The sequence below is a fragment of the Salmo salar genome, chromosome ssa18 (genome assembly GCF_905237065.1).
Source record: "Salmo salar chromosome ssa18, Ssal_v3.1, whole genome shotgun sequence".
NCBI lineage: Eukaryota > Metazoa > Chordata > Actinopteri > Salmoniformes > Salmonidae > Salmo > Salmo salar.
In genome coordinates, this window is record NC_059459.1 from 72,904,597 (window position 1) to 72,929,683 (window position 25,087).

A 25,087-nucleotide genomic window follows, 5' to 3' on the forward strand; every position below is an offset into this window, starting at 1 on the left:
TGGTGCACTTCACAAAATGGATGGTGTCATGAGGAAGGAAAATGATGGTGATATATTGAAGCAACATCTCAAGACATCAGTCAGGAAGTTAAAGCTTGGTCGCAAATGGGTTTTCCAAATGGACAATGACTCCAAGAATACTTCCAAAGTTGTAGCAAAATGGCTTAAGGACAACAAAGTCAAGGTATTGGAGTGGCCATCACAAAGCCCTGACCTCTATGCTATAGAAAATTTGTGGGCAGAATTGAAAAGCGTGTGCGAGCAAGGAGGTCTACAAACCTGACTCAGTTACAGCAGCTCTGTCAGGAGGAATGGGCCAAAATTCACACAACTTATTGTGGGAAGCTTGTGTAAGGCTACCCAAAACGTTTAAAGGCAATGCTACCAAATACTAATTGAGTGTATGTAAACTGCTGACCCCCTGGGAATGTGATGAAAGAAATAAAAGCTGAAATAAATAATTCTCTCTACTATTATTCTGACATTTCACATTCTAAAAAATAAAATGGTGATCCTAACTGACCTAAAACAGGGCATTTTTACTAGGATTAAATGTTAGGAATTGTGAAAAACTGAGTTTAAATGTATTTGGCTATGTAAACTTCCGACTTCAACTGTATATCAGTACATATTAACCTTATAATCTTATATTAACACTTCAATAAACACACACATCTTTAAAGAATGAACCAACACCCCGTCCTATATATTCTTACATGCCTCCACTCGGTATTCAAGCAGCGAGAGAAATTGGTTGTGACAGTGTACGGTATGAAACTCATAGGTTCCTGGCAACACACACACACACCTCGCCAAAAATACCATCTGCCACCGGATCCACCAGGGCGAACTGCAGGAGTCCTTACCCAGACTCCTCCACTCGAAGCGTTGAAGGTGTCCGCACTATTTACAGCACTAACAGATGCACAGCTTTGGAGAAGGTGGAAGTATCCCTTAATTACTGATTCAGGGTTAGATTTTATGTAATCTCCCTAACGGTTGAGGTTAGCATAGGGAGCATAGAATCATAGAATCTGATCCTAGATCTGTGGTAAGGTCAACTTCTATTATACAGTTACAGGGTTACCCTTATGATTACATTTGTGATCTGGGCCTGCATTCATAAAGTATATCAGAGTAGGGGGGTGGGGTGGTTCGATGCTAGCTGCCCACCTGTCGTCATCATCTGGCTCCAAGTAGCATTCCTCGGCGACGAGGCCATACCCCAAAACTGTACAATAAAATGCCAGATTACATTCTATCCCTGTTGTTCATTCAGTTAAGCCTGTACTCGATTGAACTTTACCTACAAAGATTCCACTGTCTTTTATTACCTTTAGATCAATTATTATTATTATTATTATGTCATTATTAGCATTTCATGCATCAAAGGAAGTTGAATACAATACACAATACATAACTACACAAGCATGACACCTACTGTACAATCTACAGTATTCATAAGCTGGAGCAGTGTATAGAAAAAAGTGTAATGCAAAATGGTACCATTCAGGATTTTGTAATACAAACTCCTCCTCCTTTGTCATACAAACTCCTCCTCTGTAATACAAACTCCTCCTCCTTTGTAATACAAACTCCTCTTCCTTTGTAATACAAACTCCTCCTCCTTTGTAATACAAACTCCTCCTCCTTTGTTATACAAACTCCTCCTCAGTCTGTCTTGTCCTCTCTCTTTCACGTCCAATCCTTTCTCTATCTCTCTCTCGCTCACGTCCTCTCTGTCAATCACATCACTCACTTGCTTACCCATCTTTTATTCTCTCATTCCTATCTCCCCACATTCCTCCCCCTCTTCTCTCCCTCCCCTCCCCCCCTTAACCCTCCCTCCCTCCCTGCCTCCCTCCTTACAAAGGAAACACCAGAAACCCAGAGAAGGTGGAGTATTTCCACCCCCCCATCAGGTTCCCTCTCTCCAGTTTGAGATAAGCCTTGTCTCCTCTCTCCATGGTGACCAGGCCAGCGTTGGTGGCTGCTTCCCTGGTCACGTCTTGGTCCCCAGCAAAGGCTGAGATGATCGGATGTCCATTTAAAACCAGACTCACCTGAAAGAAAGGGATAGAGGGAGGGGGAGGGGAAAGGGAGGTGGAGGGGTAGAGGGAGAGAGAGCGATATAGAATAGAGAGAGAGATAGAGGGGGCAGGAGACAAGGAACAAGATTAATCATGGTCTTTCGAATTACCTTACCTTCCTATGCACACCCTGACATTGTTTTGTATAGGGCATCAACTTTGTATTTGTGTCCTCGTGTTTGTCTCACCTGAATGGTCTGTCGGTTATAGACCTTGACCACGTTGAAACAGAAACTATAGACTCCTGTTCTAGGCGCCACGAAGATGCTCCGTGCTGGATCAAAATGGCTGCCCACATTCACAAGGATCTGAGAGAGAGGGAAAGAGAGAGACGGAGAGGGGTGGGGGGAGAAGAAGTAAAAGAGAGAGAGAGAGAGAGAGAGACGGAGAGGGGTGGGGGGAGAAAGAAGTAAAAGAGAGAGCGAGACAGAGAGACGGAGAGGGGTGGGGGAGAAGAAGTAAAAGAGAGAAAGAGAGACAGAGAGAGACGGAGAGGGGTGGGGGAGAAGAAGTAAGCGAGAGAAAGTCAGAGAGAAAGAGAGAGCGGGCGGAGGCAGAGAGAAAGAGAGAGATGGAGAATCAGTTGGTGTAGCAGTTTACCTTAAGCTCTCATTGATGTACAGTTGGTGGTGAAATTCGTCACTCACTTTTGGCTAATATAGGTATTCAGTATCCTGGATGTTAATGTTTTATTGTCACACTCACTAACCTGGTCAAAATATATGGTCATAGTACGGTTGCTCATCTCCGAGGGTTCGTGGTTGGTGTTCCTGACAGCGGAAAACGCCACTCGACCAGTCCCCGACCGCACCGACATCCCCAGAGCGTTACCCGACGGTTCCGATGAGGGGGTGGAGTCACAAACCACCAGGCACTTCCCCTCCAACACGATTGGCTCAGTGTCATTCTGAGCCCTGGCCCCCGGGGGACCAAATTGGAGGAACAGAATTAGTCCAAGGAACAAGGTGGGGCTTACGGACATTATGGGACGGGGCAAAGATGAACAAGGAAGCGGAAGGCAGGGCATATTGTCTGAAATGGTTGTGAACTCTTGGGTGTTCTGGGGATGTTAGTTTATCTGTTTTCACAATTGAAAATGTCAGTTTCCACACACAGTTTCAGTAAAAAAACTATCCTTTGTGAAGATATGACAAATTCCAGTGAACCAATGTCTGTCTTCGCAGTCTTCTTGTCTCAACCACACAGTAATCCGCTAAATCACAGTTTAAATCCTTCCAGGGTCAATTGATCCAAACCTACTGAATCTGAATAGTGGATGGTAGATGCCCGATCCCTTGGAACCCACCTTTGGGCTGTGGCTTTGATCCAACCCCTCTTGCAGCCAAGTTTGTCCAGGTCCCCAACCTGTGTTACCAGATTAGTAACACACGTCTGAGTTTTCCAAATGAACAGGTATGCATCTCTCTCTGTCTCTCTGTCAGTTGGGAGCTGTGGAGTCGTGTGGTCAGGTGGTCCTCCCCAACCTTGACCCTGTAGTAGATAAATATATGCACTTGCTGTGGTCATCTAATACATTATGAACAACAGTATCCTAGATTATACAACAGCTGGGTTTAATCCTGGATGCTGATTGGTAAAACCACATTCCAGCCGGTGTTTATTCCACAAACTACCACCGGCTAAATCTATGATGTTAAAATGCCTATTTGCTCTGTTCCATCTCACTGCACAATCCATCAGCCCAGTCAGAGAAGTTATAAACTTGATCTCCACTATGAAAAGCATCTAGACATTATCTCCCATTTCTGTTAGACTAACATTTAGTTTTCAACAGTGCAGATTTGTATTAACCTTGCTTTCTGTCTCTCCGACATATGTAAAATTGTTTCAATATCAAACTTCAATCTCCAGCTGTCCCATAGTAATGAACGTGTCGGGAGTTGGGACGAGACAGACAGGCAGGCAGCTTTTCTCAGCCAGTCAAAGTCATGAATAAGCTGGCATCATTTTTATGGATACAGTGCATTTGGAAAGTATTCAGACCCCTTGACCACATTTTTTTGTTTTTTTTTGCAAAAAAAAGAATAAACGGAAATATCACATTTACATAAGTATTCAGACCCTTTACTCAGTACTTTGTTGAAACACCTTTGGCAGCGATTACAGCCTCAAGCCTTCTTGTGTATGACGCTACAAGCTTGGCACACCTGTATTTGGGGAGTTTCTTCCATTCTTCTCTGCAGATCCTCTCAAACTCTGCAGATCCTCTGCACAGCTATTTTCAGGTCTCTCCAGAGATGTTAGATCGGGTTCAAATCCGGGCTCTGGCTGGGCCACTCAAAGACATTCAGAGACTTGTCCCGAAGCCACTCCTGCGTTGTCTTGGCTGTGGAAGTTGAATCTTCGCCCCAGTCTGAGGTCCTGAGAACTCTAGAGCAGGGATTCATCAAGGATCTCTCTGTACTTTGCTCCATTCGTCTTTCCCTCGATCCTGACTAGTCTCCCAGTTCCTGCCGCTGAAAAACATCCCCAAAGCATGATGCTACCACCACCATGCTTCACCATAGAGATGATATTGGCCAGGTGATGAGCGGTGCCTGGTTTCTTCCAGACGAGACACTTGGCATTCAGGGCAAAGAGTTCAATCTTGGTTTCATCAGACCAGAGAATCTTGTTTCTCATGGTCTAAGCATCCTTTAGCTGCCATGGGGCAAACTTTTACTGAGGAGTGGCTTCCGTCTGGCCACTCTACCATAAAGGCCTGATTGGTGGAGTGCTGCAGAGATGGCTGTCCTTCTGGAAGGTTCTCCCATTTCCACAGAGGAACTCTGGAGCTATGTCAGAGTGACCATTGGGTTCTTGGTCACCTCCCTGACCAAGGCCCTTCTCCCCCGATTGCTCAGTTTGACTCGGTGGCCAGCTCTAGGAAGAGTCTTGGTGGTTCCAATCTTCTTCCATTTAAGAATAATAGAGGCAACTGTGTTCTTGGGGACTTTCAATGCTACAGACAGGTCTTTGTACCCAGATCTGTGCCAGAACACAATCCTGTCTCGGGAGCTCTACAGATCAATTCCTTCGACCTCATGGCTTGGTTTTTGCTCTGACATGCACTGTCAACTGTGGGAGCTTATATAGACAGGTGTGTGTCTTTCCAAATCATGTCCAATGAATTGAACTTCCCACAGGTGGACTCCAATCATCTCAAGGATGATCTTTGGAAACAGGATGCACCTGAGCTCAATTTTGAGTCTTATAGCAAAGGGTCTGAATACTTTTATAAATAAGGTATTTCAGTTTTTTTTTAATTATACATTTCCAAAAAAAAATGTTTTTGCTTCGTCATTATGGGGTATTGTGTGTAGATTGATGAGGGAAAAAATGTATTGAATCCATTTTAGAATAAGGCTGTAACGTATCAAAATGTGGAAAAAGTGAAGCCGGTGTTTGGAGGATACAGTATATTGGCACAGTTTGCCGACCCTCGACTTCGTCTCGGGCCTAACAACACCCGTGCCAACATATCCTCCAAACACCGGCTTCTCTGGCATTATCACTTAAATAACCGTTCAGAAGAGAGATTGACAATGGACACTGATTTACAGAGGAAGGTAGTCTATATTCTTAGAATCATAGTATTCTAAACTAACCCTGGAAGCAGGCCAAAATGAAATGCATTGATCTAGTTTATAGTTTGATGTCAGGGTTAAGTAATGATATTAAAGCAGCTTCTAAGGAGTAGCGTCTACTGTACAAGTTGTATAGATGGAGATAGAAGTGAGAGATGCGGAGGAGAGAAGGAGGAGGTTGAAGAAGAAATGAGCTAATGGATTGGCTTGAAGAGAGAGAGGGGGAGGGAGCGAGGTGGCTGAGGCTATCGAAGCCATCTGGACACAGGAAGAGGGGAGGCATTGAGGAGGAGAGGGAAGAAGAGGAGAGGAGGGGGGAGGAGAGGAATGCATCATCACTACTGAGCAACCATCTGTGGGATACACACTCCCGTCACAGACACACATGCGCATACACACACACACACACACAATTGTGCATGTATTCAAGCATGTAGGCAATTCCATATATTAATGTATATATGAAATTGCACCAAACTGCATCCAATGGTCTATATTAGTAATGTCCTTGGAACTTAATGGATTGTAAAGTTAATATTTGAATGACTGACTCCACCGTAGAAGTACATTGTCAAAAAGCATATGTTTAAAAAAGGTACAAATGTTCATTCTTAGAGAAGGCTACTTGCACCTTGGGGAAAAGTCTCTTTATTCACAAAGTGAGATTATTACAGAAAGATGTTAATCAAACAGAGCAGTAAAGTGACAGAAATATGCTATTATGATAATAACAATAATGTCTTCAAAAACATTCCCCCCACATTACCAATTTTGATCAAATTAAGGATAAAACATTGGGAATTAAAACTTTACAACAGTTGAAATCTAAATTTTAAATCTTACCTTTGCAATAACTGTATTTCTATGTTTTCATGTAGCAATGAGGAAGTTACTCCTTTTTCTGTTCCTTTTCTCTCACTTTTCCCTCCCTGTCTCGCATTCTCTCACTCTCACATGCTCTCTACCCCCCAACCTCTCGCTCTCTCACACCTCTCTCCCTCCTTTCCTCACTCTCGTTTCCCTCTCTCTAACCCTGCCCTCTTTCATATCTCTCTCCCTCCTTTCTAACCCTGCCCTCTTTCTCTCTCAGGGAACCCCGGTGTTCAAACCGACGTGTAATCGTATCACGAGCATCACATACAATGTCTGTTTGCTTTTTTTCCTACCTGTTCCAAACTCCTCCCTCTCTTCCCTTTTCTCTCTATCCTCTCATATCCTTTCTTTCTTTCTCCTCAAAATGTAGAAAGCTAGTAAGAAAACAATCTCAAGGTGATTTTTAGTTACACCTGTTGCACATTAAGCTATGAAATATAAGAATCAATTCTACCAAATCTGGATACAAAATCATCATTTAACTTTTATGCTTATGTCATTGCCAAGTTCTGATTGATCTTAGATATGCATGATTGGTTCTGTCCATCAACGCAGGTAGTATTTTTCAGAAGTATCTCTCAAAGTCAACTGTCAGATAACAGTCTCAGAAGTGTAGCGAAACAGAGCCAACAGATGATTGACGGCTCCTCCCAGCCAGCGCCAGGGCCGCGGGCGGGACCTTAGACCTCACAATTTCCTGTATAGGCCCCGCCTCCCCTTCCACAGAACAGATAACCAATGGGGCGGTGTTCTTCCCGTCGTCATGGAGACAGGGGTTAAAATACGGATACAGTGTCTCAGTGAAGCCGCATCCCCTGTAACTATAAATATGAGCCTTCGCCTCCATGTTGTAAAAGGAGACCAATCCCTCCTCGAAATCCACAAACACCCCAACCTTCCGCGGCTTCTTTCTCAGGTGAAGGGGGACAGATGGCCCGGCGCACGCGCTAAGATGGCTGCCTTTCCTCCGGCACACAGCCCAGTAGCCTTGGTCCGGCCTCACCGTGACACTCCCCTTCCTGTTGACAGACTCTTTAGCCACGCCCACATCCCAGTCTGTCTTGTCGCCCACCTGAAGGGCAGACAGCAGTTCAATTTGAAATGTTTCCTCTCCCTGCACTGTAATGTTGAGAGGGAGAGTCATGCCTATTCTCATATAATGTTCATAGGATTTTTGGTTGCGACAAAGCTCACGTTGGTTAGTTTAGATTAGTTTGCTTTTTAAATCATTACCTACCTGGACTACCCAGTAGCGCCTCCCGGTGGCAAAGCCTTGCTTTCCCAGCACACAGACGCAGGAGTCAAACCTCCGAGGGTCAGCAGGAAGGGAGTGGTTCTGCTGGTATCCCAGACTCACCTGCTTCCCATCGGAGGACAGGACGAGCCACGAGGCGGCTGTGACTGGATCCAGAGTGACGTCCACTGTGGAAAGTCAAAGTTATTGTACGTAAGTTATGTGAGTTATATGTAAGATTATGACTCAAGGTATGTACTTGAGTCATAATCTCATTTACACAATAATGTATCAATTGATTAATTGATTGGTTAATTTATTGACTGATTAAATGATTCATTCATTCATTCGTTCATTTACACACACAAGCATAGACTCACCTGCATATTTCTGGGTTCTCCTCAGCTCTGGAATAAGAATGAATAAGTGTTAACAATAAAAATACAATAAAAACCTTGTTGCCCTAGTTACAACATGAGTAATATCCTCTCTAGGACATATGGGACGGTAGCGTCCCACCTCGCCAACAGCCAGTGAAATAGCAGAGCGCCAAATTCAAAACAACAAAAATCTCATAATTCAAATTTCTCACACATACAAGTATTATACACCATTTTAAAGATAATCTTCTCATTAATCCAACCACATTGTCCGATTTCAAAAAGGCTTTACGGCGAAAGCATAGCATTAGATTATGTTAGGACAGCACCTAGACAAGAAATGGCTGTGTGGTTTATTCCAAGCAAGGAGAGGCATCACAAAAACTAGAAATACAGCTAGAATTAATCACTAACCTTTGATGATCTTCATCAGATGGCACTCATAGGACTTCATGTTACATAATACATGTATATTTTGCTCGATAACGTTCATATTTATATCCCCAAAAAACATTTTATATTGGCATGTAATGTTCAGAAATGTTTTGCCTCCAAAACTTCCTGTGAATGAGCACATCAATTTACAGAAATACTCATCATAATCTTTGATAAAAGATACAAGTGTTATGCACAGAATTTTAGATAAACTTCTCCTGCAACCGCTGTGTCAGATTTCAAAAAAGCTTTACGGCGAAAGCAAACTTTGCAATAATCTGAGTACAGCGCTCAGACATCAAAACAAGCCATACAGATACCCGCCATTTTGGAGTCAACAGAAGTCAGAAATAACATTATAAATATTCACCTACCTTTGATGATCTTCATTAGAATGCACTCCCAGGAATCCTAGTTCCACAATAAATGTTTGTTTTGTTCGATAAAGTTCATCTTTATGTCCAAATAGCTCCATTTTGTTTGCGCGTTTAGTCCAGCACTCCAAATTCACTAAGCGTGCGAGTTTAGTCCAGACGAAAAGTCAAAATAGTTCCATTACAGTTTGTAGAAATAGGTTTTTGCCTGCCATATGAGTTCTGTAATACTCACAGACATCATTCAAACTGTTTTAGAAACTTCAGAGTGTTTTCTATCCATATCTACTAATTCTATGCATATTCTAGCTTTTGTGCCTGAGTAGCAGGCATTTTACTTTGGGCATGTTTTTCATCCAAGCTACTCAATAATGCCCCCCTTTCCTAGAGAAGATATAGCACATAAGGACAGCAGTAAAAATACTAACCCGCTTCACATAATCTCTTTTCGAAGTCTCTGCAGGTGTCCACAAGCTGAGACATAGCAGCCCTCACAGTGTCCACACATAGATCGGAGTATACACTGATCTCAGACCAGTCCTTGGTGGGTGGAGGAGTGGAGAGAGAGGGAAAACTCTACAAAAGAGTATAACATTACATTTAAATGAATTAAATTAGATTCAAATGTATTTATCCCCTCAGAGTGGAAATTAAGAAAGGCAGGGTCATTGTACAACATCACATGTTATATCAATGTGTCAGTATTAAGATAAATGACACTGACCTGTAGGAAGTGGAGATGGTCCTCTGTGTGTGAGAGCTGCTCCAGCTCAGTGCTTCTTCTCTGTAGTTCAATGATTTCCCGCTCCAGCTCATTGATGAGCCCTTCAGCGCGCCTCTCTGCTGCTTTCTGCTTCTCCTCAATCACCTCGATGAGCTCAGCCTGGCTTCTCTCGATGGAGCACACCAGTTCGCTAAAGACTAGTACACTGCCCTCAATTTCTTTTTCAGCACTTATCTACAAGACCAAACAAAAGAAAGAATAATTGAAAATTAAAGGCAATGCTTGTGAATGAATTGTCTTGCTAATGCACTGTATATTCATAAAAAAAAACATATTGATTAAATAAAACTGCAGAGGACCCCGAGTTGACCCCTGGAGTACCCCACATAGATGAAAACAATAACAGTCAGGATGCTTATCATAAGAACTCACTCTACTGAAAAAGTGTCCGATCCTTACGAGGTTATTAAAGGTGCTACATGTAGAATGTTTCACCCATGTGGAAGCTAGGTGAATTGCAACAGCTCTTCAGCTGGATATAAACAAATCTTCCCCCTCCCCTGCATTCCATTTCCCCGCAACAAAGTGGAGAGGTTAGTGCTATCCGACGTCCCAAGGATCCCAGATAGCATGGTGAAGACTACTTTAATTTCAAACAAGCATAAAAACAATATTTTGGGTTATTGAAAATATATTTCACAGTGATTTAGATAGTATAATGATTGCCTACACTATTCAGTCCTTGTGTTCTCACCTAAACTGAAATTGAGTGAAGAGTGCCAAATTCTAGCAACCAGGAAATGACAGAGTGATTTCTACATTGGCCGCTTGCCCCAGTCTTCCGTTGTTCGTTGTACTTGTGGCGGAGATGACTATGCCTTTTAGTGACGCCGATGTAAGAGAGGGAGGGTGAAGTTTTCCCATCTTGAGAACAGAAGCCAGTCTGGCTTTTGTTGTCAAATAGAGAGTGTATATTTTAGAATTTTGTGTTGGCCCAAAATCATTTTCGGTTGAAAAAATATTGTGAAACACTATCATTCAACTATTACTGCAGATGTATTATTGACATTTTCTTAAATTACAATGCAAATATTCTACATGTAGCTCCTTTAAAAAACAGTTTGAAATATTACAAATTCAGAAGATCCAGAGTTGAGCCTTGGGGTACCCCACAACAGTCAGGATGCTTATCCTAAGAACTCACTCTGCTGAGCTCCACTGAGTGTTTGATCTCATCCATCTTCCTCAGTCTGTCCTGAACCATCTTCAACAAATCTCCTTCAGTCTTCTTCATCTGAGTCTGTAAAGAAAAAAACTGTAGGACTGGTCTGCTAAACTTTGATACAAGAAACAATTTGGTAACACTATATTTAAAGACTGCAGGCATTATGTTTTATTATGAACTAAGTGGTTCAAACCCTGAATGCTGATTGGCTGACCAAGGGTATGACAAAATAATTATTTTTCCTGCTCTAATTACATTGTTAAGCCATTTATAATAGCAATAAGGCACCTCAGGGGGTTATGGTATTTTTTACATTTTAGTCATTTAGCAGACACTCTTATACAGAGCGACTTACAGTACTGAATGCATACATTTCATTTCATGCAGTTTTTTTTTTGTACTGGCCCCCCGTGGGAATCGAACCTACAACCCTGGCATTGCTCACACCATGCAGGCGTTGCAAACACCATGCTCTACCAACTGAGCCACAGGGAAGACTAAGGGCTGTATCCAGGCACTCCGAGTTGCGTCGTGCCAAAGAACAGGCCTTAGTCGTGGTATATTGGCCATATACCATACCCCCTCGGGCATTTTTGAGTAAACAATATGTAAAGCTTATTATACAGTACCAGTCATAAGTTTGGACACACCTACTCATTCAAGGGTTTTTCTTTATTTATACTATGTCCTACATTGTAGAATAATAGCGAAGACATCAGAACTATGAAATAACATATATGTAGTAACCAAAAAAGTGTTAAACAAATCAAAATCTATTTTATATTTGAGATTCTTCAAAGTAGCCACCCTTTGCCTTGATGACAGCTATGCACACTCTTGGCATTCTCTCAACCAGCATCATGAGGTAGTCACCTCGAATGCGTTTCAATTAACATGTGTGCCTTATTAAAAGTACATTTGTGGAATTTCTTTCCTTCTTAATGAGTTTGAGCCAATCATTTGTGTCGTGACAAGGTAGGGGTGGTATACAGAAGATAGCCCTATTTGGTAAAAGACCAAGTTCATATTATGGCAAGAAAAGCTCAAACAAGCAAAATAGAAATGACAGTCCATCATGACTTTAAGACATGAAGGTCAGGCAATCTGGAACATTTCAAGAACTTTTAAAGTTTCTTCAAGTACAGTTGCAAAAACCATCAAGCGCTATGATGAAACTGGCTCTCATGAGGACCCCCACAGGAATGGAAGACCCAGAGTTAGCTCTGCTGCAGAGGATAATCAACAAGCTAAGGTCCCTGGGACTAAACATCTCTCTCTGCAACTGGATCATGGACTTCCTGACTGGCCGCCCCCAGGTGGTAAGGGTAGGTAACAACAAATCCGCCACGCTGATCCTCAACACAGGGGCCCCTCAGGGGTGCGTGCTCAGTCCCCTCTTGTACTCCCTGTTCACTCATGACTGCACGGCCAGGCATGACTCCAACACCATCATTAAGTTTGCAGATGACACAGTGGTAGGCCTGATCACTGACAATGATGAGACAGCCTATTGGGAGGAGGTCAGAGACCTGGCCGTGTGGTGCCAGGACAACAACCTCTCCCTCAACGTGATCAAGACAAAGGAGATGATTGTGGACTACAGGAAAAGGAGGACCGAGCACATCCCCATTCTCATCGATGGGGCTGTAGTGAAGCAGGCCAACAAACTAACATGGTCCAAGCACACCAAGACAGTCATGAAGAGGGCACGACAAAACATATTCCCCTTCAGGAGACTGAAAAGATTTGGCATGGGTCCTCAGATCCTCAAAAGGTTCTACAGCTGCACCGTCACGAGCATCCTGACAGGTTGCATCACTGCCTGGTATGGCAACTGCTCAGCCTCTGACCGCAAGGCACAACAGAGGGGAGTGTGCATGGCCCAGTACATCACTGGGGCAAAGATTCCTGCCATCCAGAACCTCTATACCAGGCGGTGTCGGAGGAAGGCCCTGAAAATTGTCAAAGACTCCAGCCACCCTAGTCATAGACTGTTCTCTTTGCTACTGCATGGCAAGCGGTACTGGAGCGCCAAGTCTAGGTCCAAGACTCCTGAACATCTAATCAAATGGCTACCAAGACTATTTACATTGCCCCCCTCTTTTACGCCGCTGATACTCTGTTATTTTCTATGCATAGTCACTTTAATAACTCTACCTACATGTACATATTACCTCAATTAACTCGACTAACCGGTGCCTCCATACATTTTCTCTGTACCGGTACCCCCTGTATATAGACTATTGTTATTTTACTGCTGCTCTTTAATTACTTTTCCTTTTATTTCTTATTCTTAACCATGTTTTTTTAAACTGCATTGTTTGTTAGGGGCTTGTAAGTAAGCATTTCACTTGTTGTATTCGGCACATGTGACTAATACAATTTGATTTGATTCAAAAAGTTCAGTGGAGTTACCAGCCTCATAAATTGCGACCTAAATAAATGCTTCAGAGTTCACACATCTCAGCATCAACTGTTCAGAGGACACTGTGAATTAGGCCTTTATGGTCGAATTGCTGCAAAGTGTAAGATTCTGGGTTAAACTTGGAACATTGTTATACACAGAAGTATAGTATCTAAGGAAGTGAAAGAGACTGGTTTTTACATCAGAAGTTAATGGTTATCTGTAGAAGCCAGATGGCTTTGGAATGTGTTGGGTGGACAGGAGGAAGTCACAGGATTGCTATAGGGGATACGGGTGGAGATCTTTGGATTAGGCCTAAAGAGGGTTGAGGTCAGGTCAGATTCCCTTAAGGGAGAAACAATGGTTTATTATCCTATCACTTTGTCTTCCTGTCGGACCATAACAGATGTAAGGATTGGAGAGAAGGATGAGTGCCTAAATTGGAGTATATATACTTGTGGTGGTGGAAACGTGTTGTTTGAATGCAGCTGTATTGACCCTCTGGGCAGAATAAACTTGGTTAAGCTTTCATAAATGTCTGTTGAGGTTTTACTCTGAGAATTAGAACCTAACAAAAGAAACCAGTACTAAAGTACACCAATAAGAAGAATAGACTTGCTTGGGCCAAGAAACACGAGCAATGGACATTAGACCGGTGCAAATCTGTCCTTTGGTCTGATGAGTCCAAATTTGAGATTTTTGGTTCCAACCACCGTGTGATCGTGAGACGCAGAGTAGGTGAATGGATGATCTCTGCGTGTGTGGTTTCCACTGTGAAGCACAGAGGAGTAGGTGTGATGGAGTGGGGGTGCTTTGCCAGTGACACTGTCAGTGATTTATTTAGAATTCAAGGCACACTTAACCAGTATGGCTACCACATCATTCTGCAGCGATAGGCCATCCCTTCTGGTTTGCGTTTAGTGGGACTATCATTTGTTTTTCAACAGGACAATGAACCTAACACACCTCCAGGCTGTGTAAGGGCTATTTGACCAAGAAGGAGAGTGATGGAGCTGCATCAGATGACCTGGCCTCCACAAGCACCCGACCTCAACCCAATTGAGATGGTTTGGGATGAGTTGGACCGCAGAGTGAAGGAAAACCTGCCAACAAGTGCTCAGCATATGTGGGAACTCCTTCAAGACTGTTGGAAAAGCAGTCCAGGTGAAGCTGGTTGAGAGAATGCCAAGTGTGCAAAGCTGTCATCAAGGTAAAGGGTGGCCACTTTGAAGACTCTCAAATATAAAATATATTTTGATTTGTTGAACACTTTTTTGGTTACCATGATTCCATGTGTTATTTCATAGTTTTGATGTCTTCACTATTATTCTTCAATGTAGAAAATAGTAAAAATAAAGAAAAACCCTTGAATGAGTAGGTGTCCAAACTTATGACTGGTACTTTGTGTTATGCTTCCCTATGTAGGACATGTTCAACTTACCCTCATCTTCTTGTTCTCTCTCTCCATAGGGATAGTGTTGTGGCCCTTGTGGTCAGTCTCATTGCATCTCACACACACCGGTGTCTGGTCGTTCCTGCAGTACAGCTCCAGGGGCCTCTCATGCTTCCGGCACAGGCCTCGCGTGGCGAAGGTTGCTGGGTCCGTCAGCCTGTGCCTCTGGAGGGCCGGCTCTCTCTGGTGAGGCCCCAGGTGGTTCTCGCAGTACGACCCCTGACATACCAGACAGGACTTAACAGCTCTCTGCTTCGTCCCGGTACAGACATCGCAGGAAACTGCATCGGGCTCAGGACCGAGCCCTGGTGAACACTGTGACGCTAATACTCCTATATCTTGATAATCGCCTTCATCTGCCTGCTGGGCTTTGACCTTTAAAATATATATCATATAAATAATAATATAATAGTATAATATATACACCTAATATATGCCATACATCACCTTTAGGGACCTCTGGAAGTGCTCAGTGATGTCCTTAAAAGCGCGATTGATGCGTAGCTCTGGCCGACGGAGGAAGCTTTCCTTGCAGAGGGGGCACTCGAAGCGCTCGCGGGTGTCCCAGTAGCCTTTGATGCAGGTCAGGCAGAAGTTGTGACCGCACGGGATGGACACGGGGTTGGTGAAGATGTCCAGGCAGATACAGCACTGGAACTGCTCCTCTGACATGAGGGAAGCCATGCCTTCAACAAGACAGAATCGACTCTTTTTAACAGAGCATTTCACCACTTTTCATCATACATATTTTCACAAATGTAGACACCAGAGGAGGCTGGTGAGGGCTCATAATAATTAATGGAATGGAGTTAATGGAAGGGTATCAAATACATGGAAACTAGGTGATGTGTTTGAGACCATTCCATTGATTCCTTTGCAGCCATTACTATGAGCCTATCCTCCCCCATTTAAAGTGCCACCACTGGTAGAAACTGTTATGGTGCTGGAGAGTGAATGTTTAAAGTAGTGCAGTGTCCCTTTAAGTACAGGAATCCTAAAGGCTTGGAATGTAATTTAGTGTGTTTGATTACCCCAAGGACGGAGAGAAAGAAGTCAAGGGAGAGTAATATGAAACAAAGCAGATGCTTTTATACAAAGGGAAGCCATGCCTTTGGAAGAAGTTACAAGAATCAGGAACCAAGTAAACAAACATTTTCTCTTTTACATCACCTTTTATGTATCTTTTTGCATATGTTCAATTATGTTAAATGAACCTGGACCAGTTTCTTTATTTGCATAAGATGTGTTCTTCTGGGACTACTAAACAACAACCAAATGAACCTGACAGGAACATTTACTGGAGCTGACATTTGTGTCATCATAGTCTCATGTTGCTTCCAAAATCACGTCGTTGTCACGCCTGTTTAGGGAGGCCTGGTTCTCGACAAGGTTAGTGTCAAACCATAAACGGGTTTTGTAGCACACAAACTCTAACCTCAGAAAAACAAAACAAACCAGTTCCTCATTGTCACATGACAGCAATGTACTTTTCCCTAGTTTTCTCCTACAGTGACTCAACAGTGTTTGGATCACGCCCTGTGAAATTGCTCAACAGTTCTTCTATTCTTGTTCTTTAATTATTTTTTTTTTACATGTTACCAACAATGAAATGCTGCTGAGCAGGTGCAGGAATGACAGTGCAGGAAATACAAACAGTCTAATGTATGAGTTTTGTATAATTTCAGCTAGTGTAGCATGCTTCATAACAAGTCAATCTCTTTCAAGAATGCGTATATACATATTTCTATACCATATCTGTTGTAGAGGATTGGATTGCACAAAGAATGTATGATTTATTGTATCATTTTCAAGGAGGTGATACAATTGTGCATTGAGTAAAATTGCTTAAAATGTATCAGCTTCAAGACTTGGTAAAATGTAGGCTACATAATTAAAGTTATTTACATAATGGTCATTATCCTATAATATATAGAATAATAATATGCTATATTATGCAATAGTCTTCATTGATGTGACTCACCTGTGAGTAATCAGAACCAGGTAAGCAGAAAAAAAGTGTTTAGTCCGGTCCTATTCAACACAGGTGTGTTCAGTGTGTTGAGATACAGGTGAGCTCTTCCTGTTATAGGTGGAGACATGGTGATATTCAACCACACCTATCCAATCAGAGAATAGCCCCACCCACATCTGCACATTTTTTTAACTGTGTTTTGTATGTTTCCTGCATATGTACGAAGATGTTCAAATAAACCTAAACCTACACCCTCACTGCTCTGGTAGGAGCTGTCCTTAATGTATATATTACTATAGAAGAAAAAAAAAAACAATCACAATTGAAATAGTCATCCTTTATTAGAATTAAAAACTGTGACCTTCTAAACCCCACCCACCTTTGTCGTGACTGTTCTGGGTGAGAGTTAATGTTAAAGTATGTGTTGATATAGAAACAAAAACAATCACAAGTGAAGTAGTCATCCTTTATTAGAATTTGCTTCAAAATTACAACGATCAACACCAATTCCAGCAATTTTTTAAATTTGTAATTACATGTTCTTAATGAATATAATTACATCATTATAATTATTTAAAAACCAAGAGGGACAAAATGGAAATACAATTGATACTTTTTGGACCACAATGAAAATAACAATAATTTTAAAAAAGTAAAACTTTTTTGTGTTATCCTCAATGATTTTAAACGCATTTTGTCCACATGTGTGGTTGTATTGTGTTGTTAAATTGTCAAATAAATCTTAGCAAATCAATAATTTAACTACACACATTAACACACTAAAATGACACAGTTCACACAATATGTCAGATTAAATCTAAAGTTAGTATAAAAAAGCCAAAAGTTTATAAGTAACGCACAGTGCATTTGGACATGCATACGTATTCAGAACCTTTACTCAGTACTTTGTTGAAGCACCTTTGGCAGCGATTACAGCCTCGAGTCTTCTTCGGTATGACGCTACAAGCTTCACACACCTGCTTTTGGGGAGTTTCTCCCATTCTTCTTTGCAGATCCTCTCAAGCTCTGTCAGGTTCTTTGGGGAGTGTCGCTGCAATGTTATTTTCAGGTCTCTCCAGAGATGCTAGATCGGGTTCATGTCCGGGCTCTGGCTGGGACACTCAAGGACATTCAGAGACTTGTCCTGAAGCCACTTCTGCGTTGTCTTGGCTGTGTGCATAGGGTCGTTGTCCTGTTTGAAGTTGAATCTTCGCCCCAGTCTGAGTTCCTGAGCACTCTGGAGAAGGCTTTCAAGGAACTCTATGTACTTTGCTCCGTTCATCTTTCCCTCAATCCTGACAAGTCTCCCAGTACCTGCCGCTGAACAACATCCCCACAGCATGATGCTGCCACCACCATGCTTCACCGTAGTAATGGTGCCAGGTTTGCTCCAGACATGATTCTTGGCATTCTGGCCAAAGAATTCAATCTTGCTTATGTCAGACCAGGGAAACTTGTTTCCCATGTTCAGAGTGGATTGCATTTGGCATTTGGCAAACTCAAAGTGGGATGTAATGTGCCTTTTACTGAGGAGTGGTTTCCATCTGCCCACTCTACCATAAAGGCCTGATTGGTGGAGTGCTGCAGAAATTGTTGTCCTCCCATCTCCACAGAGGAACTCCGGAGCTATGTCAGAGTGACCACTGGGTTCTTGGTCACCTCCCGGACCAAGGCCCTTCTCCACCAATTGCTCAGTTTGGCTGGGCGGCCAGCTCTAGGAAGAGTCTTTGTGGTTCCAATCTTCTTCCATTTAAGAATGAAGGAGGCCACTGTGTTCTTGGGGACCTTCAACACTGCAGGTATTTTTTGGAACCCTTCCCCAGATCTGTGCCTCGACACAATCCTGTCTCGGAGTTCTACAGACAATTCCTTCAACCTGCTCTGACATGCACTTATATAAACAGGTGTGTGCCTTTCCAAATCATGTCCAATGAATTGAATTTCCCAGAGGTGGACTCCAATCACGTTGTAGAAACATCTCAAGGATGATCAATGGAAACAGGAAGCACCTCAGCTCAATTTCGTGTCTGATAGCAAAGGGTCTGAATACTTTTGTAAATAAGGTATTTCTGTTTTTTTTTCTAAAATATAAATTAGCAAACAATTCTGAAAACCTGTTTTTGCTTTGTCATTACGGGGTATTGTGTGTAAATTGATGAGGATTTTTTTTCCAATCCATTTTAGATTATGGCTGTAATGTAACAAAATGTGGAAAAAGTCAAGGGGTCTGAATACATTCCAAATGGACTGTATGTGATCAGCCATCATTTTACAGTGTTAGAGCTGTCTTTTCTCCACCTTCTTTTCTATCCACCTGTTCATTCTTAATGAGTACAAGGGCATATAATATATCATGCATGAAATGTAATACATAATACATAGATGTTAACAAAATGATTATCTAAACGTATTTTTTTTAAATCATTGAATTCAATTTTATTTATTTATTTAACTTGGCAGTTAAGAACAAATTCTTATTTACAATGACAGTCTACCACGGCCAAACCCTAACCCGGACAACGCTGGACCAATTGTATGCTGCCCAATCACGGTCGGGTTGTGATACAGCCTGGGATCAAACCAGGGTCTGTAGTGATGCCTCTAGCACTGAGATGCAGTGCCATAGACCGCTGTGCCACTTGGTCCCCCATCAGGCTGCTCCTTCCATCTCAGTTTGACGTCACCAGACATCCCCTTCTCCCTCAGCTCCTTCTTCTCTCTTTGTCATAACTGGTATTCTCTCCTGCTTTTTCTTCTTTTGGGGATCTCTCTTTTATCCCTTGTGGAAGATCTTTCAATTTTTTACCTTTATTTAACTGGGCAAGTAAGTTAAGAACAAATTCTTATTTACAATGACGTCCTACCCCGGCCAAACCCTCCCCTAACCTGGACAACACTGGGCCAATTGTGCGCCGGCCGTTTGAACCCGGTTCTGTAGTGACGCCTCTAGCACTGCGATCCAGTGTCTTAGACCGCTGCGCCACTCGGTCCCCCATCAGGCTGCTCCTTCCATCTCAGTTTGATGTCATTAGACATCCCTTTCTCCCTCAGCTCCTTCTTTATCTCAGGAACAGAAAGAGGTGAAATACAGCATATTATAAACCGAGTGGTTCGAGCCCTGAATGCTGATTGGCTGACAGCTGTGTAATGTCAGAACCTATACCAGGGGTATGACAAAACATTTATTTTTACTGCTGTAATTGCATTGGTAACCAGTTTATAATAGCATTAAGGCACCTAGGGGGTTTGTGATATATGGCCAATATACCACGGGTAAGGGCTGTTTCCAGCCTAAGAACAGCCCTTAGCCGTGTTATATTGGCCATATACCACACTCCCTCGGGCCTTATTGCTTAAATATGCAATGTCAGAATATGCTATGATATGTTTTAATATAATAAGTAAGAGATAATCAACGAGGGACTATGGAAAATTATGATTATTATTATTGTTATATTTTCGATTGAAAATAATGAACGGCATGGAAAGTGTGTTCCACGACGTGCTAGCGGAGGGGAACTGACCTTCCATGGAGTTGCATTCTTTTCCAGAGAAGGCATATCATAGAGCATCTATGATCCAAACAAGAGCCAGGCAGAGACAAGACCTGGTACCTTTGGTTATTTGAATTATCTAATGCAAAATGGTTGTCCACATTTAATTTTCCAGAGCCAACAACACGAGTAAGCAAATCAGACAACCTCATAGTAGAAAAGTTTACCTATTCAATCGTTTAGCTTGTAGTATTCTATGCGAGAAAATAATATTCCTCTCACATGATGCGAGTGCCGCACAGGGAGAGAAATATGCATGCCCAGTCATTGTACATTCTTAATGCAGTCGCAAAAAGAAAAAAATATTGAAAGCAGTTTTGATGGCCACTGTTAGAAGAGGAGGATCATAGAGCTTTCTAGTGTCATTAAGCTACACTTTGATAGGTTATGATTATTTTAACCATTAGCGCTACATAGTCAAAAAGGTTAATTGTTAATATTTTTCTTATTTTCTAAGATATCAATGCCAAACTTAACATGGTTCATCATGGTAATGTCTTTGATGACCCTATAAGTCGGAAGGCCATTGTAAAGTGGATTTACAAAGGAAGTAAATGGACATGTAAAATCTGATTTCCTGGTTATGGGCTTCAAAAAAAAGAAGACACCTGTACCATGTCAGATGTAGAGTTTTCATCCCAATATTACACTTTATATACATCACAGAAGACTGAAATATAACAAAATCTTTTGACATAGAAACACCAGATTCTTTTTTTTACCCAGGGTGCATTCAGCAAGACGCAACATTTTGGAACATTCAGATAGAAATAGTCTATGTAGAACAAACACCTCTCTCACATGTAGAATAGGGCAACGTTCGAAAATGTTGGGCAACTAAATGTGGCCCTGTGTTTTATATTGTATGACATCACATTTTGTTTTTATTTTAGTTTCTGCATACGTATACCAATATATTAAAATCAATCTAAACCCTCACAGTTCTGGTCAGCTTGGCAAACAAGACGAACTGGCAACAGACAAACAGAGGACACAGGTATAAGTACATAGGGGATATGGGGAAGATGGGCGACACCTGGAGGGGGTGGAGACAAGCACAAAGACAGGTGAAACATCAGGGCGTGACAAGTGTATTTTCTTTACCCCATTTTATCCCTGAATTAGGTCCCTTGGCTTATCTTTGCAACTCCTCAATGGGCTTGGGAGAGGCGAAGGTCAAGTCATGCATCCTCCGAAACATGACCTGCCTGGCCGCCTACTTCTTAACACACTGCTCGCTTAGTCTGGATGTCAGCCAAACTAATGTGTCAGAGAAAACACCATTAGACTGACGATGGGTGTCACAAGGAATAGCTAGAGCATGATGAGCCAAGGAAAGCTCCACCGGCCGGGGTTTTGTCTAGTTTAATTTTTCTATGTTGTGTTCTAGTTTCTTTTTTCTATGTTGGGGTTTTCGTATGATTCCCAATTAGATTCCCATCGTTGTCTCTAATTGGGGATCATATTTAAGTAGTTGTTTAGTTAGTGCATGTTGCACCTCTGTCATCACGGTTTTGTTTATAGTTTATTGTTTGTCTTGCAAAGTTTCACATTAAAATAAAAGATGTGGAACGATACCCACGCTGCGCTTTGGTCTCCTTCCTACGACGAACATGACAGAATCAGAGAAATGATGCTACCCTCTGCCTATTGGCTACTTAGGTTGTTAAAGCCTGTCTCAAAATACAAAACTGCCCCTTTAAGACAAAAAAAAACCTCTTTATCTAACTTGCTTTTCAAAGATGTCTAGAAATGTACACGTTTTGTGCTCTTGTAGGAAGCAATCACTAATCTACTGCTGACTACAAATTATCTATAATTGTGCTAATAACTCACTAACTAGCAAAGGATATGAACAAAATGTGCACATGTGGCTACATGCAGCTCTTGCTTTGATCTCAAAACAAGCGCATCTACTCACGACCACAGCTTTAAACACAGTCCAGTTCAAAGTAAATGGCACAATTGTCTATTTGCATATAGGCCTACTGCAGTTCTGATTGGTTATGCCACACCGGTCTGTGCAGAGTACTGTCTGTGGGCTGAAGGGCTGAATTGTGTGCAATATTATCCTACTCCCATGTATTCTGCCTTCAACAAAATCTCTTGCATAGTTTGTTTTGTCTCGGTATGTTGCATTGAAAGTGGCTAATATTGCGTTCATTCGATCACAATTGCCACAGTAAAAGGAAACGTTGATAGTGTTAACTAACAGGGAAAACTGTCGAAAGTTGAGTGAAGTGCAATCTCATGCTTCTCTTCATGGGCAGGGGAGCTGCACAGCAGTCTCGGGCTACTGCACGCATGTGCAGGAACACAGTTTAGAGGGAACATTGTTCAGGACCCTAAATTGTTATGGCTGAAAGGGATATTCAATATCTGCTTTTTTTAATATGTACCCATCACCAATAGATGCCCTTCTTTGCTGTGCAACCTCCCTGGTCTTAGTGGTTGAATCTGTGTTTGAAATGCACTGCTAGACCTTAGGGACCTTACAGATAATCGTATGTGTGGGATACAGAGATGAGGTAGTCATTCAAAAATAATTTGAATTATTAATATTATACTATTATTGCGTCAATACAGTTTATTATATGACTTGTTAAACACATTTTTACTCCTGAACTTATTTATGCTTGCAATAACCTATGGTTGAAGACTTTAAAATAAATAATAATTTGAAAAAAATGCCAAAAACATTATTCCACTTTGACATTATGGGGTAGTGTGTGTAGGTCACTGACCAAATAATCTACATTTAACCCATTTAAAATTCAGTCTGTAACACAACAAAATGTGTAAAAAGTAATGGGGTGTGAATATTTTCTGAAGGCAGTGTACATATTGAATGTTGGTGTTATTTGGACTTATGGTTCATGAGAAGAAGTTTTTCAAATGTTGCCCAAAATGCCCGTATAGAAATGTAATTTTAAATCACAAAATAAATATGTGCACGACACATGCTTAATTGAATACTGACAGAGCCTTTGCTAATGATATTACAGTGTAATTCAGATTGCCCCTTTAAATGGTAATTCCTATGTCATTACCATGTTGTTACTACAATTAATACTAAGTAGTTACATAGGTGTAAGGGTTAGTTTATTATTATAGATTATTTTATTTATATATATATATATATATATATATATATATATATATATATATATATATATATATATATATATATATATTCTTTTAACAATACAAAACATCCACAAACAACAGCATACAGATTCTCGCAAACATCCATAACATCACACCTGCCCAGACCCACCTGCTCACACCCCCATCTCCAGCGCCCGCATCACTCTCCGCCACATGACCTCAAACTGCACCATTTTGTCGCCCACACATCTATCAGCATTTAGATAATAAAGCATTTTACCTTTCCATTGGGTTAACGATGGAGGATTTGTTGATTTCTAGTTTTAAGTCTATTTTTTTTCAAGATGATTGACGAGAAAAGTATCATCCAACCCATCGGGTATCTCATTGCACCCTCATATGTCATGTCTTAAAATATGTAGACAGATGGATTAAAAGTAAATGGACATTGTTGTTTTAGATTCTCATTCGCATCTGTGATAGAATGTTACTTCAGGTTTGCAAACTAGTGAACGTCAAGCAGTCATGCTGGGGTTCAAGCTATTGCCACACAGCACCACCATTAGGACAAATTGGACACATCCTTCCTAGGATTAGCTGCTTCTGCACTCCTGACCACACTTGCCAAATATCAGAACTCAAAACGTGTAGATAGGTTATTCGGTGCCAAACGAGTGGCATTTTAAGTGTTTTTAACAAAATGTAAAATGTATCACGGCGGACATTATGGTTTTTTGAGGCAAATGTGTTTATTGTGAGGAGCGTACCTATACACCAAATTTCAGGACTCTAGGGGGTGGGACCTTTCAAAGTTTGAATCTTCAATCGCTTATTGTAGTGCCACCATGTCGCTAATTGGCATGGTATTGCATGAGAGCGTGTGGACTATGGGCCTTTTCTATCATGCCAAGTTGCACCCTCCTAGGCATTACCATCTCACAGGAATTTGCATGTTAATTATCCTTGACAGAAGAACCGGTTCAAAAATAATCAACACCAACAAATACAAAAGGGTTTCACCTAGTTTCATCAGCAGCAGCAGCATCAGCACCAGCATCATAATAATCCTAATAATAATAATAATACATAAATCAGCAATATTCATATGCAAACAGTTGAATGTCTGCATACTGAAGTTACTCAGAAGATATTAACCTATTAAGTAGCAGAGAGATTGACTCCATTGCATGGTTAGTGTCGGAGGCTTCATTCAACCACCTGTCTCCTGTCTCCGGCACCGATTTGAGTTCACTTCAAGCACTGAGTAAGACTCATAACAATTAATAAGAGTGGGGTAAAATTTTGGTTCAAGTCATTCACTGCAAATAGAGTTAAAATCTATTATGAATCTATAAAAACATTAGAAATATTTTCATTGGTCTATATTTACACATAGAAATCAGTAAAGACAACAACATTAAAGTTCAAGGAAAACAAAATTAAATTCAAATTCAAAGATATGAACGGTTGATTTGGTCTGGTCTGTGGAGTGATGTCTCCCGCTTGGTGTGTGTGTCTGGTGTTGTCTCGGTCAAGGGTTGCAACTCCTCTATGCAGAGGTCCTTTAGAGGACTGAGATGCAAAGTCACCCTCCAAACGACGCGTTACAGTATCTTTCCACTTACACAGGTGAAACAAAATGGCCACCGCTGCCGTGACTCCAAGTCATCCATC

The 25,087-nt window shown here is 41.6% G+C and overlaps 1 protein-coding gene across 6 annotated transcripts; it reads right to left on the reverse strand.

Annotated features, from left to right (window-relative positions):
* Positions 1 to 1,311: 1,311 nt before the first annotated feature.
* LOC106577930 (cerebellin-1) lies at positions 1,312 to 16,873 on the reverse strand. 6 transcript variants are annotated; one of them, XM_045701506.1, is made up of 11 exons: positions 16,761 to 16,872; positions 15,227 to 15,465; positions 14,768 to 15,154; positions 10,902 to 10,997; positions 9,698 to 9,931; positions 9,402 to 9,549; positions 8,165 to 8,191; positions 7,788 to 7,972; positions 6,521 to 7,622; positions 2,279 to 2,398; positions 1,913 to 2,063 (listed from the first exon to the last, which is right to left on the reverse strand). In XM_045701506.1, the coding sequence occupies exons 2-9, from the start codon at positions 15,461 to 15,463 to the stop codon at positions 7,155 to 7,157; spliced, it is 1,782 nt and encodes a 593-aa protein (XP_045557462.1). In that variant the 5' UTR covers positions 15,464 to 15,465; positions 16,761 to 16,872; the 3' UTR covers positions 1,913 to 2,063; positions 2,279 to 2,398; positions 6,521 to 7,154. The 6 variants fall into 6 exon arrangements, with proteins under 6 accessions (XP_045557464.1, XP_045557462.1, XP_045557463.1 ...); XM_045701507.1 differs by lacking the exon at positions 1,913 to 2,063 and adding an exon at positions 2,800 to 3,581 and having other exon boundaries at positions 2,276 to 2,398; positions 14,768 to 15,139; positions 16,761 to 16,873; XM_045701503.1 differs by lacking the exon at positions 1,913 to 2,063 and adding an exon at positions 2,800 to 3,581 and having other exon boundaries at positions 2,276 to 2,398.
* Between the last annotated feature and the right edge of the window lie 8,214 nt (positions 16,874 to 25,087).

What these genes read in the sequence shown, in the direction of transcription:
- LOC106577930 (XM_045701506.1), bottom strand. Translation starts at nt 15,463, where the DNA reads ATGGCTTCCCTCATGTCAGAGGAGCAGTTCCAGTGCTGTATCTGCCTG. An exon ending in ACTCAGTGGAGCTCAGCAGA is followed by an intron (nt 9,932 to 10,901) that starts GTGAGTTCTTAG and finishes TTGGTCTTGTAG; the next exon opens with ATAAGTGCTGAAAAAGAAAT. An exon ending in AAAGAGATTATGTGAAGCGG is followed by an intron (nt 8,192 to 9,401) that starts GTTAGTATTTTT and finishes TTCTTATTCCAG; the next exon opens with AGCTGAGGAGAACCCAGAAA.